This window comes from Haplochromis burtoni, unplaced genomic scaffold (genome assembly GCF_018398535.1).
Source record: "Haplochromis burtoni strain Fernald_Lab_line unplaced genomic scaffold, NCSU_Asbu1 Contig_11, whole genome shotgun sequence".
Lineage (NCBI taxonomy): Eukaryota > Metazoa > Chordata > Actinopteri > Cichliformes > Cichlidae > Haplochromis > Haplochromis burtoni.
This window is the reverse complement of record NW_024582372.1, coordinates 3,561,545-3,577,824: the sequence shown is the minus strand read 5'-3', so window position 1 is coordinate 3,577,824 and position 16,280 is coordinate 3,561,545. Positions and strand designations below refer to the sequence as shown.

Below are 16,280 nucleotides of genomic sequence, written 5' to 3'. Positions count from 1 at the left end.
TTGCGGCACCTCTCCTTTGTCTCCTAGTAAACATAATTTAGGTGATCTGGGTAGGTTACAAAGTGTCCACCCCTGCAAATAATTCAGTACAGTGTTCCAAACTGGAAAAACCAGCGGGCATTCCCAGAGGGCATGTATCAGAGTACCTTTGGCTTTTTGGCATTTCCAACACAAGTCATCTCTACCAATCCCCATTCTCATTCTATACAGCAGACTGTATGTCTTTAAAATATTTAGAGTTAATTTGAAACATTTTAAGAAAGCTATATCCATGTAGGCAGAAAACGTTAGTATTATAGTATTCGTATTATAATATCAGTGATATTAATGTGTTGCAGATAGTGTGGTTTTGGCCCAGGTATTTGAAATGAGATCAGATAACGGTGTGAATAAAATAATGCAATTACCCTATAAAAGCACATTTTTTTATGACACAGGGTATTTTAAAATTGAACAGGCAACATGGTTCACCGTTTAATAGTAGGCTGATCCTTCATTTAACACATAGTCTTTATATGTCCTGTGTGAGATAACTAATAAAAGCATCATGAGTACAGGAGTGATGATGATTAGCGATGATAAACCCACAGGTTAATGGAAGGCAAGTGACCAATCAGTGCAAGAAAAATGTCAACATGTACGCATATAATTATGCTGCCCTCTGTTTTCAACCTTAATGCAAAACAAATACATCACAAATCATTTAATTTTTCACAAGGCATTAAAAAGGTGTAACAGCCAAAGATTTAAGGATTTCCCTCCCTTCTTTCACAGACATTTTTGTGTAAATAGAAAATCTTTACTCTGATTAAACATGTGAAATATATTTTCATTTGAGAGAGGATTGTGTAACATGACAACAACATGCTAAACTACAATTCACTATTGAAATATCCCTTTTATTACAGAGCTGAGCAGACTGAGCAGGCTGAAATGCTTGGTGGAAGGTCAGGATGCGATCCATGACCTCATGTTGGAACACATGCACAGAACGTTTTACTTCAACAGGTCTTTGCCAGGTCACTGTGCTGGTGTGAAAGGCTAATCTGCGAGAGACAGCTTAGGAAACACACTTCCTGGAACATCCCTCTAGAGGAAAGTCTGGAGGAAATTAAACAAAATACACAAATACTCACACTTTGGCACGTTATCGCGCTCTATCCCCGTCTACATTCCTCTTAACCACCAAAGAACAGTAATTACTGTAGATGCCGGAGCGACAGAGGAGAGAGCAGTGCCAGTATGAGGGATGATAAAGGAGACGAGAGAGAGAGATAGCGGCTGCTGCAGCCAAAAGCTTCTCATTAAGCTAACCCTACCCCCAGCTCAAACATGTAGCATACATCCCCGTCTTCTACAGCACACTTGCAGGTCAAATCAATTTGCAGAATTTTAAATCTGGCATGCAGATTTATCAAAAACTCAAAACAATTCATAGTCGGTCCTTTCAGATTGTCCCTTTTTTCTGTGTCCTCCACTCTTCTTCTCCAAATCTCCTCAACCCTGTTTCTGATCTTGATTGTTGAAATCTTTTTCCTCACAAGCTCTCTTTTTTCTGCATCTTCTCCTGTTTCCTTCCCTTTCCCATGGCCCGCCAGTCATTTCAGCGCCTTGTTTTCTTTCCTTCCCCCCTTCTTCATCTTCTTCTCCTCACCTCTTCCCCACGAGAGCCCACACACATGCAGCCAATCTAAGTCAATTAAACAAATGGTTTTTTGCTCTCTTTTCACATTATACTGTCTGTGACTTCATCCATGATGATGGACTCCAAGTCATTACACAAAGCTGTACGTGTGTGTGAGATTTTGCAAAGCCTAAGCTAATTAGGTAGAACCCATGGCACTGGCAGCTACAATAGCAGATCAGGGAAATGCTGAAGAGATAAGGCCGAGCATACTAAGACATACACAAGAGGATTATTTTAATGATTTCACACGCCGGATACAGGCAAACATGCATCCATAAGAGCAAAAGGAAACATTATGGTACAGGCAAAAACATTAAAATGCAATATTCTCATTTATATACATCCCCTCTCCTTCCTGCATACATGCATCTGCATTCCTTAGTCGATCCATTTAGAAAAAATGTGAAGTTTTACTTCATTCTCCCATGCAAAAAGTTTGGTAAGTGACAACCTTTCCATTTGTTACGGTACCGTAGTTTGATGGCGTCTGCATCCCACTTAGCTGCTCAACAGATGGCCAATAAATATAAGGAAAAGCCGTGCGAGTAAATTACTCCTACACAGAAACAACAAGTTACACTCACACACCTACAGCGCACATCTGTCTACACGCAGATTTACTCCTACACACAGATATACACAAGTTACATTACAGCAAGCAAACAGACCAAAAATTATAACGACCAAAAAATAAGAATCAACACAAACACACACACACACACTGAGGATTACACCGGCACACACACACACACGCGCTCCTCATTCCTGCTGCTATAATTGAAGGTGAAGCAGTTTCAGCAGGGGTGTAAATTTATTGGCGCCACAGTCCACACATGACATCAGGTGGTGGTGATGTGTGTGTGTGTGTGTGTGTGTGTGTGTGCCTCCATGATAAATTGTAACTATATATGGGAAATAAACAATACAACATACTTTTCCATAGAGAGCTGCCCTGCTTCCACCTTGGTCAGAGAGGTAGGTAGAAGTGTGTGTGTGCGTGTGTGTTTCCCAGGAGTCTCAGTTACGGCCTCATGCACACAGAGCCATAAATACAGCTACTTCAAACCTTTTATCAAGCAGAGTAGGTGCGAGTAGGTACATGTTCCTATCCCTCTTCTGCTCGTTTCTGACGTTTTCTTTTCACATTCTTCTTACCCCCCCACCACCACCCCCCCCCATAAGCTCACGTTAAATAAAAGACAGAACAGCCAGAGTGGAGCTCCAACAGTAAGGTCTTAAAGGTTCCTCTGATAAACAGCTTTATGCACCATATTAGGGACACAGCCCAAAGTACTGCAGACAAACACAAACACCTGCTGTGTCCCGGAGACATGTGTGAGGCTGGATTCATGGTCCCACAGTGATGTTTCTTGTAGCTTTTTGGCTATGCAGAAAAGATTATGGGAATTCACCCAATGCAGGGACTACAGTAACGCGCTTGTGTGCAAAGCGTACAGTGTGTCACCTCAACACAGGGATGCTATGCACAGTTTGATTACAGAATACTTGAAGCGGGTAGCTTGAACAAGTAAGGAAATGGGAGTGGAGATTTCCAGCAATCAAAAAAGGATCCACAGACGATTGTTTTCAACACTCCATTTCACTTCACTGCAAAAGACATTCTTTTCTGTTCGGCAGCAGCAAAACAGCCTCTGAAGCTTCCACCATTTCCCTAAACCAAACAGAGTGCTTCCAGTAGTTCGAACACATTTGAAGTAAACTGCATCTATGTATTTAAGGGCAACTTCTCCCCCCTCCACTGTGTAACAATGTCTCCAGGTAGCTACTATAGATGAGGCATTTCTAGCTCATGTTTCAGCACTTCCCCCATTATTAATACTAAAATATTATATTTTCATCAAGCAGGAACTGCATATTCACTAATAATTATCTTCAGATTACACATTAAACCACCCACTCATCTCTGTGCATAATGCTACAGTAAGCATTACTGTATGCACACTGCTCAAAATCATTAACATCATCTTAAAGTACAAACTGTATTTTTATGCTTTAAAGCGCGAGACTTTTCTATGATGTTTCTGAGTTACTTTAAGTCAAGAGTTTAAAATTCAAAAGGTGGCACTGGACTGTTAGAACAGCCCTGTGAGGTGTCTTTAAAGAGCTATTTATAACCCTCATATCAAAAGCTAAACTTGGGCAGAGAGGGAATGAGAAGGGCGAATGTCAATGAAGAAGAGAAGTGATAGGCGGCGCGGAGCAAACGGGTGAGGCCGAGAGAGGGAAAAAACAAGACGCACAGAGCCAGGTTCAGGAAGACAGAGAGGGGTGAGGGAGTGTGTTTTTTATGGGGTAACATGTCGGTCATGTAAGGAGTTTGTGTGAGAAATGGGTCTCAGTGCAGCGAGGGCTGATGCAGCATAACAATAAGTTCACACGCAGGCTCGCAGGCTGGTTAGAGAACACACACACATTTACCTAAGCAATACACACAAGTATAGGCAAAGACGAACTAACCACATAAGCACAAAAAGAAATTCACACATAAATCCAAATATGTGCAAGTATCTAAGATGAGACGCACACAGTGAGATCTAAAGACACACACACACACACACACACACACACACACACACACACACACACACACACACACACACACTGCAGAGTGGGGAAGTTGCTTTAAAGAAACAATGAAAGCAGCACAGTTAGAGCTCCATGTTTGCGCTTATTATACTGCTGCAGTCTGATAAAAAAACAGCACATGGACAGACACGATGCATGCCCACTGCAGTCTTCCTGCACGCAGACCTTCTACTGAGGAGGCGTTCCTGAAGATGTTGCTCTTCTGTTTCCATGTTTGTCGTCACCATCGTGCTGCAGAAAGAATCTGATAAGCTGCTCCGTGATAGTGTTACGAGAACACGTTAGGTGTCTAAAACCTTTCCCCAGCACTGTGAATACGCAGACAGTACACAGTACACAGTAGTAGCACACACAAATACAACTCTCCCTACTTCCCTCCTTGCTCCTCTTGGGGGTATTAAGAGCAGTAATGATGATGTGGGACTGCTTCCTTGTGTGCGTCAGCGTGCGTGCATGTATGTTTCTGTACGACACTATTAGCACACAGGATAGAGCAGCTATTAGGCTAAAAAATGGTTTTATGGCACAAAAGAAAACAAACCCCCACACAAGAGGAACTCCAACACACACGTATACATACACAAATGCCCATACACGCACACACAGCACACTCACAGTAATGACCTGTTTTGTTAAGCACAGTGAATGCTCCAAGTACACAATAATAAACTCCTCATTTGTTATGTACTAGGACCATTAAAGAGAGCGACCACAAGAGGAGGAGACGGGAAGAAGAAAGGGCTGCATTAAAAAGAATAATGAGGAAAGAGAGAGACAAAAATATAAGGACAGGCAGAAGTGCACAGAGTAGGTCTGACTGTCCTTACATTGTTGTAAACATACAGTAGGTAGAAACAACAGAGGCAGGGGAGGTAAAGCAAATATGAAACATAAGAGAGCAAACGTGAAATGAAGGACTCCTTTGCACTACAAATACAGCTGTTGGCCATGCAATCACAGTGCCCCCTATTGGCAGACGATAAGTCACCATTTTGGATAGTGGCACATTTATTTATTAGCCTATCTTATTGAAGGTGATATTTTAAATTAATCAATCAATCAATCAAAGGTAGTTAAAAAGGTTTCACATCAGTATGCAGCACATTACAGATAATGCACGCTGCAGGACAGCCATTTCTCCCTGATATTTCTCAGACACACTAAACCACTGCTTTCTGTGCCACCTCGTCTGGTTTCATAGACGGCTCATGTGGCATTAGGAAGGACGCCACACTTATGTGTTTCTATCATGGTTTCATTTTAAGCTTGACGCAGTGTTTTAAAATCCAACTGAATAATATGTCAGGAACAGCGCAGTCACAGATGCATAATGCTTGATTCATGATTATGAATGATTGATAACCCAACTGTACCAGACCCAAAGATTTAGTCCAATGGATCACATATGACCACATCAGTACATGATGGCAGTGTATGATTTAGTACATAAGAGATGCAGAGAGTGTAAATAAGCGGCGTTAGCGATTACTCAACCGTCATTTCACAGCCTCGTAAGATCTGATCACGTGTATATTACCAAGGTAAAAGGTGTGAGCATGAGTGGCTTTACTCTTAAAATTTAATGACTATATAGTGAATTTCATTGACATTATAAACTCTTTACGAATAAGTCATATCCAACAAAACTCAGCTGTTATACGAGGCACAGGTCTGCATGCCAAATATCCAGATTTGCAGGCTTCAAGTGATTGTTTTGAAGATGGTACTTGGCCTTGAGGCGACTGATGTTGTGAATTGGTGCTATATAAATAAAATTGAATTAGACACTTCAGACTTCTTTATTTTACTTTATAATTTAAGCTTTTAAAGGTCAGTGAGCACTGCCTGTCGAAATCTTGTGTTTTCTAGACAAACATGTCGCATGCAGAGGCTCAACCAAGGAAAAGAGAGCAAAACAAATTGATGGACATAAAGGCGACGTCCGATCTGACAGCCATTTTAACACAAAGTGCTTCTACAAAAACAAGGCACTCCTGTACTTTACATTCCTTTTGAATACAGGCCTTTGTGGCTGGGCTTACAAAGGAGAAAAAAGCCTGTTGTCTGTCTGTAGGTTGCTGGTGTCTCCAGTCAGACACTGAGTCACTGCACTGTGGCACAAATGCTCTAATTGTAAACACCCCCCGGTGGGTGAACCTGGTGAGTGACCTGTGAGCGACCCTAACCAAAGGAAAACTTTCCACTAAGAAGGATTACCAGTAATAATACGTGTCACATATACCGGTGATGAGATCACCTTAAACAACATTCACAGCAGCAATTTCTGCAACTAAATATCTCCAGTCACAGCTGATCACTCTTTTATATCAGCTTAGAGGAAATTAAATCATTCTGAAGTTTAGAACATGTGCAACTCTGGGTTTTTGTGGGTTTTCTCAAGTAAACAGCTAATTTCTCTTGAATTAACGTCATAAGTGAGATTTTTCCATACATCTCTCACCACTCTTGTGTGCATTGTACCACCCAGCTTGAGTTTCTGTTGCTGGAGGTGCTGACATCTTGTTCTTCGTGCATGATTCTAAATGTATTGCTCTTTCAATGATGCCGAGACTTTTTCGCCCACTGACAACAAAACAGGAACAAGCAGTGATTTTCCCACCGCTTTTCATAAATGGGGAATACTCTTATACTGGTATGTGAAGCTTTCCCTTCTCCAAACATGAAGCTTCTGATTTACACCCAAAACCTCCATCTTAGCCACATGTGTCCACAGAACAGTCTACTAACAGCAGTCTGGTTTGTTTATACGATCTTCAGCGAAACGTAAAAGAGCAACAAAAAAAACCAAAACACTTTTGCCCTTTCTCGCCTTACGAGTACAGTATTTGAAATACATCCACAGCTATCTGTTGAAAAAAAAACAACCACTGATTAAATCTGACTTCCTTTGAGTCGAATGTAAATGACGCTTTATATGCAGAAAAGTTGGATGAAGAAAGTTGGTGTATTTTGTTTCGATCATGACAGTTTTTTGTAAGAAGTGCTTATTTGCACCTTTGTGTTATCAAAAGGCTCATAATCATTCGAGAAACACGCATGCAATCACTGTGGTGGGAAAAACACAATGAACACGCGCACAAGATGGAATTCAAACACAATGAAATGACGAGGAGTCACACAAGCTAACAGAAAACAGAGGAAGAGCAAATTGCAGATAAACACACAGGAGTTTGTGGTTTCAGTTCCACCGAAGACAGCTGGTACGTTTTAAGAGAGTGAGACCTGAAGTTGTTCTGGGAATACATAAACACAGGGGATCTGATTACGAATGCTCGGAAGATCTCAGACGTGCGGTGGGATAAGTCAAGGAGGAGGTGATGTGTCTTTTTATGGAGGTACACGGGATTTGATTGCGTATTCATGTGCATGATGAGGGTGTCAAGGTGTTCTTACTATGCAGAAAAGCAAACGTGCATTTAGCTGACCTTGGCAATGAGGCTGAGGGGTTCTTGGCAGGAAGGTGGCAGTGCTGATCCCATTTCCTGTAACAGGTCAGGTACTTCCTGTTGCAGGTACAGCTCTAACATGGACGCCAGCTGAGAAAGACCTTGTTTCTTCTTCTCAGGCATAGAAGTTAGATCTGTAAAAACATTTTTTTTAAAAACTCATACAAATGTAGTTGAAACACTTCATAAAATCCAGGTATTCTGGTGTAAAAGTGTAATGTTCTTTAAGGTGATGATGTGAGGACTCCTAAAATTTGCCTGTAAATGGACCTAAATTGATATTTTATAACATATGATGCAGGTTTTCACTTATTTCTAGTATCTAACAGTCGTATTTGTTAATGTGTAAAGTAGGTAGAATGTTTGACGCAATCTGCTAAATCACATTTGTAAAGGGACTTTCAATCTCAATGAGACTTTTGCCAGATAAATGCAGAATATCGTTAAACCCGTCACACTGTCCTGCATCATATTCGCTGTATAAAATCTAACATTTGTTTTAAAAAAATCCATTTTGCTCTATCGCATCATGTATTTTGATGAGTGGCAACTGTAAACATGATCCAGATGCTAAACATGTGGATCCTTCACTATATCCAAACAGCAACAAAACATAACAGAGTTTGTGGGAAAAGGCGTCCTCTGCTTATTTTGGTATGAAACTGGGTAATCAAGACAAGCCATGGGCATCTCGTTCAGTTTGTCAGGTGTGTGTTGAAAATCTCAGAATAACGGAAAGAAAAAGAGCTTGGGTTTTGGATTTCTAGTGGTACAGAGGGAACCACAGGATCACTTTGATGGCTGCTCCGTCTGTTTAGTCAGTATTTCTGGATACAGTTCCAACACTAAATCACCTGCCAGTTACCCAAATCTGCCATCAGCAACGAGACCTGCACCGCATTCAGATGAAATACTGCCTGTTGTTTTACTGGCTTAGTTGATGAGAGAGAAAAGTTTGATGTTTTGTTTCTAGATGCACAACTTTTTAGTGATCCATCTTCTAGTAGCTCATCTGTCCCCCAGTTCTTCACTCAGCCACAGTTAAAACTTGTCTTTGCCACAGGAAGCGACCCAGTTGCTTGGGGCTAGGCTCAGTGAGAAAAACCTACTGGCTCCAGGAACCACATTGTCTTTTTATAAAAATCCATTCTCTGAGATGAATTATTACTTTTTCTATTATGTTGATACTGAAGGTCTTTTGGGTGCATAATGAGAATTGCTTTGCATCCAATTCAATTCAATTTTATTTATACAGCAACAAATCACAACCACAGTTCCCCCAAGGACATTTATATTGTAGTAACACAACAGAGAAACCTCAACAATCATGCAACCCACTAAGAGCAAGCACTTTGGCAACAGTGGGAAAGAAAAACTCCCTTTTAACAAGAAGAAACCTCCAGCAAAACACTGTGCAGGTATTCAGTGGACTGACTTATTGTTAAAAAGCCATTTAATTATAATCACTGTCAAATTCCAGAAAACATAAGTGCACTAAGCAGGTCACTGCCTGAATGTTGGAGATTTCTCCGGTAGCCGAGAGGGTTGTTGCCCTGCACCGTTTTGTCTCGACTATCTGTAGTTGCCGAACAAAAGTTCAGAGTACGCAGCCTTCTTGGAGTCACTGGGTGGCATGTTGCAAGGTGCTCCTGCTGGAGGAATTTGAGAATGTCGGATTAGTGCAGTAGTGGTTCGTTGTGGTGAAGAGAGAGCTGAGCATGAGTGGCAATTTACTGGTCAAGCAATGTCCCTACACTCAATTACGGATGCAAGCTCTGGGTGGTGACTGAAAGAATGATGTCACGGATAGAAGCAGCGGAAACGAGTTTCCTCAAAAAGGTGGCTGGGCCCCTCTCCCTTAGAGAGAGAGTAAGGAGTTCAGCCTTTTAGGAGGGACTAAGAGTAGAGCTTCTACTCTTCCACACTGAAAAGAGTCAGTTGAGGTGGTTCAGGGATCTAGCAAGGATGCCACCAGGTGGCAAGTGAAACGTCCTGGGCATGTCTTACCCGGGGTAGACCCAAGACTACATGTCTTAGCTCACCTAGAAACACCTGATAAGCTGAAAAAGGTGGGTGGAGAGAGGGAGCTCTGGACTTCTCTGCTTTTCAGCATTTAAAATAATCTAATTTGCAAATTTAGAGCTCTTATGATACACTTACAATAAGTGTAACAAGACATGTCAACATCATTTTGCCTGTTCTGTAAAGGTTCAAATCAGTGATTTTGGTTTTTTAAAGAAAACCTTATAGCATCTAAAACAGGAATGAGCCCAGCTGAAAATAAAAAGTTTGCATTTGGCTACGACTGGATTATATATACACGCGCTCTCTCTCTCTATATATAAATAAACACACAGGTGAAAGAGCAAACATTTTCTAATAACCTTTATTACAGTGAGGTAAAACGCACACAGACACTTGCAAGACAAACTTACGCGATTCATGCTCCTCTAGAGTGTAGAGCTCCTCACTGCTGCTCTTAGACGGACTTAACTGCATAGAAAAAGAGAAGCTGAGCAGTTCACTCTGGTGTTACTGAAATATCGTTCTCCTATCGATGCGCATTATGTGCTGTATTTATTGTTGCTCCCAGATAAAGTCCTTGAAACTTTCATACACTGAGAAACATGACATGGATTTCTTTAAAGTCTGGTTTTTCTGAGCGCAGGAATGCCCGCCTGTTATGGCGCATAAAAGGAAAGGTATTAAGCAGCTTTCTTTGAGCACATTTAGTTTAACTGAGTTGAACAGTGGGAAAGTCCAGCAACATACCAAGGCAAAGATGAGTCTCGCAGCTAGACGGACTGAGTCAGTGGGAAGTCTGGGTAGGAGGCTCTGCAGACATTTACACTCTCTCTTATGGCCTGACCATGCTTGTTTCTGCAGAAGGAGGATATAAATACACTGATGTATACAGACACATCCATCATAGCCATTATTACTCCGGCTACAAGCCATAAACAAAGTGTACACTTTAAAATGTAATGATTTACATTATGAGAACTTGATTTTTGTCCCCAAACGATTAAAACACACAAACACACACACTGTACCTGGCACGCGGTATTGCAGTAGCGAGCCGTCTTGCACTGGGAACACCTCAACAAGCTCTCAGGTCTGGACAGAAGGAATTTTTGAAAAGTTATGTTAATTCTGCGCACATTCTTAACTAAAAAGAAGAAAGTGTGGCATTAAAGACATAAAATATTCAAAGGCTGAATCACTGTCTTTAAAAAAAACAAACAAAAACGCTCCAGCTGAGAGAAGAAAATGCTAGAGATGACTTAAAAGGTCTTGGTGGCCTGGAATGGGACCAGGATTTTAGATTTCGAAACTTGCGATGCCAGTCTTCCTGTACTGACAGATAGTTGTAGTGTTTGAACAAAAACATTCAGCTGTTCCATATATGTTAAACACTTTTTGAGACGGTTAAAATTCAGCATCACCAAACAAATCCCTAAATCAGCTCAAGCATACTTCTGTCATTGTACTGACCTTTCACCGTGAAAGGATGTCGTCTTATCCTTTTCTATTCATCGCATTAAACTGACTGTGTGCGTCCATTATCTCATTTTATCTGTCTACCCAGCTCCAATTCGATTGTCGTTTAAAGGCAATACTTTAGGTGCACTCTCCTCACCGTCACCATCAGTTAGTCTCACCACATCACATAACTTGCCTGTGTCGGAACGGCGACATGTGACAGCTGTGCGTCCACTTGTGGTGGTGTTTGTGTGTATTTTTGTGAGTATGCGTATGCCTCCGAGGTCTGCTGCGTTTCTCTGAGTGATACTGCTGTCCTTTCCACTTTGTCTGTCAGCCTGATAACAAGCCGGAGCACCGCAGTGTCAGCCTGCTTCATGAGGCCAATTACAGCCAGTAGTGGGGGCATCACTAAAACACACAAGTTGTGACTCACAGGAATCTTTTCAGTGTGTGTGTGTGTATGAGTGCATACACAGAAGTCAATGTAGGCTATTCAAATCAATTATTTATTATACTTGCAAATGTCTTGAGCCATCCCTCATTTCTTTATGTTTTACTAGGAAAATGAGAAATAGGTGCAGTGATTTATTTTTTAACCCTTTAAGATCTAGCATAGAACCAAGTCCGCCAGAGCTTATATTATATTTTTACATGTTGTAGAGCCATTTTTGGAAGCATTTCAAGTTGATATACATCAATACAAGTATTATAGCCCACATTTTAATAATATGTCTGCATTAAGTGCATAGTAATTACATAAATTGCAAAAAATGCAATAAACTACAAAAAAATTGAAAATCGTTTTTGTTTTTTAACATATATTTCTAGTTAGAGAAATTTAAGAGGCTTATCCCTCAAAACTGTAAATACAAAAAAGTTGCACAAAATAGTTTCCCACCACAGGAAATTTAATTTAAGCGTCTTCATAGTTTTATTTTTGAAATACGCCAATTTTTATATACTGCAGGAAAAACGAAAATAAATGTTATAATGCAAATTTGCAAAAAAACAGCATATGCATCAAAATAAACTATTTCCAGCAGTGCAATATGAGTCCTAAGCATCCCAGAAACGACACAGAAAGTCATAAAGTCAAACATAACTTTTAAAAACACAAGTACAGGCTCATAAGGCCCTGATGGTAAAAAAAAAACTACATTTCCGCAAAATAACGTCACTTCCGGTTTCGGGCAGGTCATGTCGTACATGCTATCGTTCGCACTGACGTCTATTTCAATGTAGGAAGTGTTACGAACAGCTGATCGGATTGGCAAAGCGTGTTTCTGGAATATTATGTTTTTGTTGCTGCAAGTGCTTTTTATGCAGTTTTTGCAAAGCTATATGTGGAAGGAAACTGTGATCTAGGATAAGCTGATGGCATAAGATGTAAGTACAACTCCTCCGGTTTCATATGCAAAAAAAATTATTGCGCTAGCTTATGTGGTTGCAGTGCTACTGGGATTTAAAAATAGTTGCGCAAAACGGAGCGTGCCCGCTCCGACCGGCTTTAAAGGGTTAAGTAGTTTTCAGGAAAAGTTCTCCAGGTTTCTTGGAGGACATTCAAAGCTCTTCTTTGAATGTTGTTGCCTTTTGTTCTGTTCTCTGTCAAGATGATTGCAATGCTTGAGCAATATTGCGGTCTGGGCTCTGGAGAGGCCAATCCATGACTCACAGTGTCCCCTTATGTTTTTTCTATCCAAGTATGGTTTTATTGAATTAGCACAGTGTGTTTATTCCAGTGCACACCACTTTGTGTTTTAAGGTGCTTTATAAATAAGGATGGATGGAAAATTTAAGCTGTTGCCAATCAGATCCTTCCCAGATGGTTTTGCATGGTGGATCAAAACCTGACAGAACTATTCTGCATTCAAAATTCCAGCACCAGTGGCTGAAATTCAGCCCAAATCATCACAGACCCTCAGTTTTGCAGACACTCACAGTTGTAGCTCTCTCCTGACCTCCTCTGTAGATATGGATGATTTGAACCAAACATTTCTAAATGTATCACTTCATGAGTTCTTGTGTGCATACTGCCCCCTTTTCTAACCATTTCCCTTCCTTAACAAAAGGTGGTTTCTTGACAGTCACCGTTCCACTGAGACATTTTTGATGACGCTTCAGTAAACAGCAAACTGAAGGGCCAGATGCATCTCTCAGGTCCTCTGTCAGGTTTTTAATGGATTTCTTTAGTATTTCTTAAGGACATGACCTTCAGATAGTGTTCATCTGCTGTATGTAGCTTTTTAGACCTGCCTCTTTTGTCCTCCACTTGACCAGTTTCCAAGGTCAGCAAGCTTGGTTAGCAAGATGTATTGATAACTGTATGGCTGCAATGCACAGACACAGATACCTGTTAATAAGTGCTAAGTATTTCATGTCGGGGAAAATGGATCAAAAAGTAAAATACCTGCCTGACCTGTCACATGGGAGGGAAACAGATTGAAGTGAGTCTCAGAAAACAGCCATCAGCACCAGAGAAGGTTTCTACACGGTGCTACAGATTTTTAATCCCACTGAAAGAAAGTCTTTGTTTCACATCTTATACTTAAAGGCGCAGGTTTATTCACACTGTAGTTTTCAGACTTCTACGCAGGATTAATTTTACAGCCAAGGAGCTCATCGCTTATTTTCTACAAAAGAAAAGAAAATTTTTTAAAAAGACAGAGACAGTAAAAAAAACAAAACCCCACAAAAAACCCCTCTAACTCCATGGTAGACCACTGTATGACAGACACATGCTTCATGAAATCATGAAACAAATGACAAAGCAGAGTGCTTAGAACCTAGCATTCATTTCATTCGCTAAAGAATTTCTTCACATTACCAACAATGGAGCATAAGCACTGACAGCCGAACACCCCAAGGCTGGTTTAGCGTGAGCTAATATACAATAATAAGTTGCAAGTCTTTATGGATTTATCATATAATAAGAAAAGAAAATAGAGAAAATAATAAAAATCCTACTAATTAAATCTGACAGCGGATGGTATTATGAGCTCACACACGAAATATGAGATAATGAAAAAAAAATGTTATGATGGATTTAAATACATTAAGCCGGGGCTTATCTTACTGAAAACGGCACATTTGATTAGATTGGACATGCTGGACCTATGAATGCAGTAGATGACATTAGAAAGAGCTTAAAGGCAAAATCTGAAATGTAATATAAACAAATGCGGCGCAGGTCTGACCAAAGGCTGTAGAGCGTCAACATTAGTGACAGAAGTTAAGTGTTTCCTGTGAGCGTTTCATCTATCAGCGTGTGACCAGACTCGATTGTTGTATTTGGCTCAAGGCGCCTTCAGTCTTGTACAAGTTTCCAAAACACTCTTTTCTTTCCTGTTCTTCCCTCCCTGCTCTCTAGATTCTGCATTTTACAGCTGTCCTTCCCATCTGTCTTCTCCCCCCCCACCCGTTTTTTGTTATGCTGCTGTGTCCTATTTGCCTTTCCAGCTTGGAACTCAACCCTAAATTTATAGTTTCACCCTGGGACAGAGTTTCGTGAAAGCAGAGTTATTCTTGTCATGTTGAGACCAACCAGAAACACGGAAGCCACCCACAGTTCATGAAACACATGCCTGGAGTCTGAGACACAGAGTAACAACAGATAGGATAAGGCAAACCTAAACACAGACAGATCATAACTAAAAGCTGCAAGGCACAGGAAATCCATCCATCTTCCACAGGCCAGAGAGCAATCCTGGTGACAATCCCATTTTTTTAAACTTCTGTACTTGTTTCCTTTCACTGTGACCCCTCGGACGCTGCACATTGTAGAAACTACACTGCATGTTCATGTACAGCATATATTAGGCAATTTTCCATTAGAAGGTAAACAATGACATCATGTGTTCAATATCTGTTTCAAATTGAATTCCATCATAATCATTTAACCAAATGATTTATTATGTGATTTGTTCATATTTTTGCAGGCTAGAAAACCAGTGAATATGCTAAACAATCTCTGGGAAGGATTGGTTTCTGAATTATTATATTAGATGATTTTTTTTGTCTTTTAAATTTTCATTTCACCTGCTTTGTGCTGGGAAACAATAACATCTTGATTAAAAAAAGAAGAGAAAACTGTTTTAAGGAGGACCTGTTGTGATTTTCAGCTCTATATTTTTATTCTTAGACTTGGATCAGAGCAGGTTTGCATTACTCACAGCTCAAAATAAGTCTTATACATCTTATACTTGGCCCTGGGGCAGCCCCTCAGTTCATCCTCTCATTTTTAATTTTTTTTTTCTGACCCCTTCATCCTTCTTTAAAGCCAGACTTCCTTTAAAGTCTTTTAACACTTCATCGTACTATGTTTGAATCTTAAGTCAGAACAAAATTTATAGTGACAACAGATAAAACACTGGCCACTGACATGCTTAAATCTAAAACAATGATGTGATTTTTGCTATTTTACATTTTTACACCAACACACAAAGTCAAATGATTAAGATGTGTTTGAAGCAACAAAAGCACTGAATGAACGGTTTAGGAATTACAGACATTTTTATGCACAACCACCAATTTTTAGCATCTCAAAAGTAATTTGACTACAGACTGAAACTGTTCAAAAGCATACTCCAAAAAGCAAAATGACACCAGAATTTCTTACAGCAAAAAAATGGGCTATTCTTCAACAGCCAGGTCAGTCATCTGATCTCAGCCCAATAAAACATGCTTTTCAGATACTTAAGACAAAGCTGAAGGCAGAGAATCGTAAACAAGCAGCAGCTGCAGGCGTCTGCAGTAAAGGCCTCGCAGAAATCTTAAGGGAGGAAAACACAGCAATTGGTGATGTCCATGACTATTAAAAATATTTCTTATAATTAAAATGCTGCTAGTTTGTTCAATTACTTTTGTACCTCAGAAATTGGGGGACTATTTATAAAAATGGCTGTAATCCCGAAACATCTAATTAAATATTTGATTAGACCTCTTCAATTAAAGCTGTCTGTATTGCGATCACGTTTTGATTGATTTTAATGTGTAGTGATGTAGAAAGGCAGAATTACAAAAAGATCCATATGGGC

The 16,280-nt window shown here is 40.2% G+C and overlaps 1 protein-coding gene across 1 annotated transcript in view; it reads right to left on the bottom strand.

Annotated features, from left to right (window-relative positions):
- smyd3 (SET and MYND domain containing 3) overlaps positions 1-16,280 on the bottom strand; it is a 95,822-nt gene that overhangs the window by 55,309 nt on the left and 24,233 nt on the right. Inside the window, exons 2-5 of the mRNA XM_005915055.2 lie at positions 10,815-10,878; positions 10,534-10,641; positions 10,197-10,254; positions 7,741-7,895 (exon numbers count right to left, since the gene is read on the bottom strand). Of these exons, the coding sequence (XP_005915117.1) occupies positions 7,741-7,895; positions 10,197-10,254; positions 10,534-10,641; positions 10,815-10,878 (385 nt within the window). The remainder of the gene's footprint in view (positions 1-7,740; positions 7,896-10,196; positions 10,255-10,533; positions 10,642-10,814; positions 10,879-16,280) is intronic.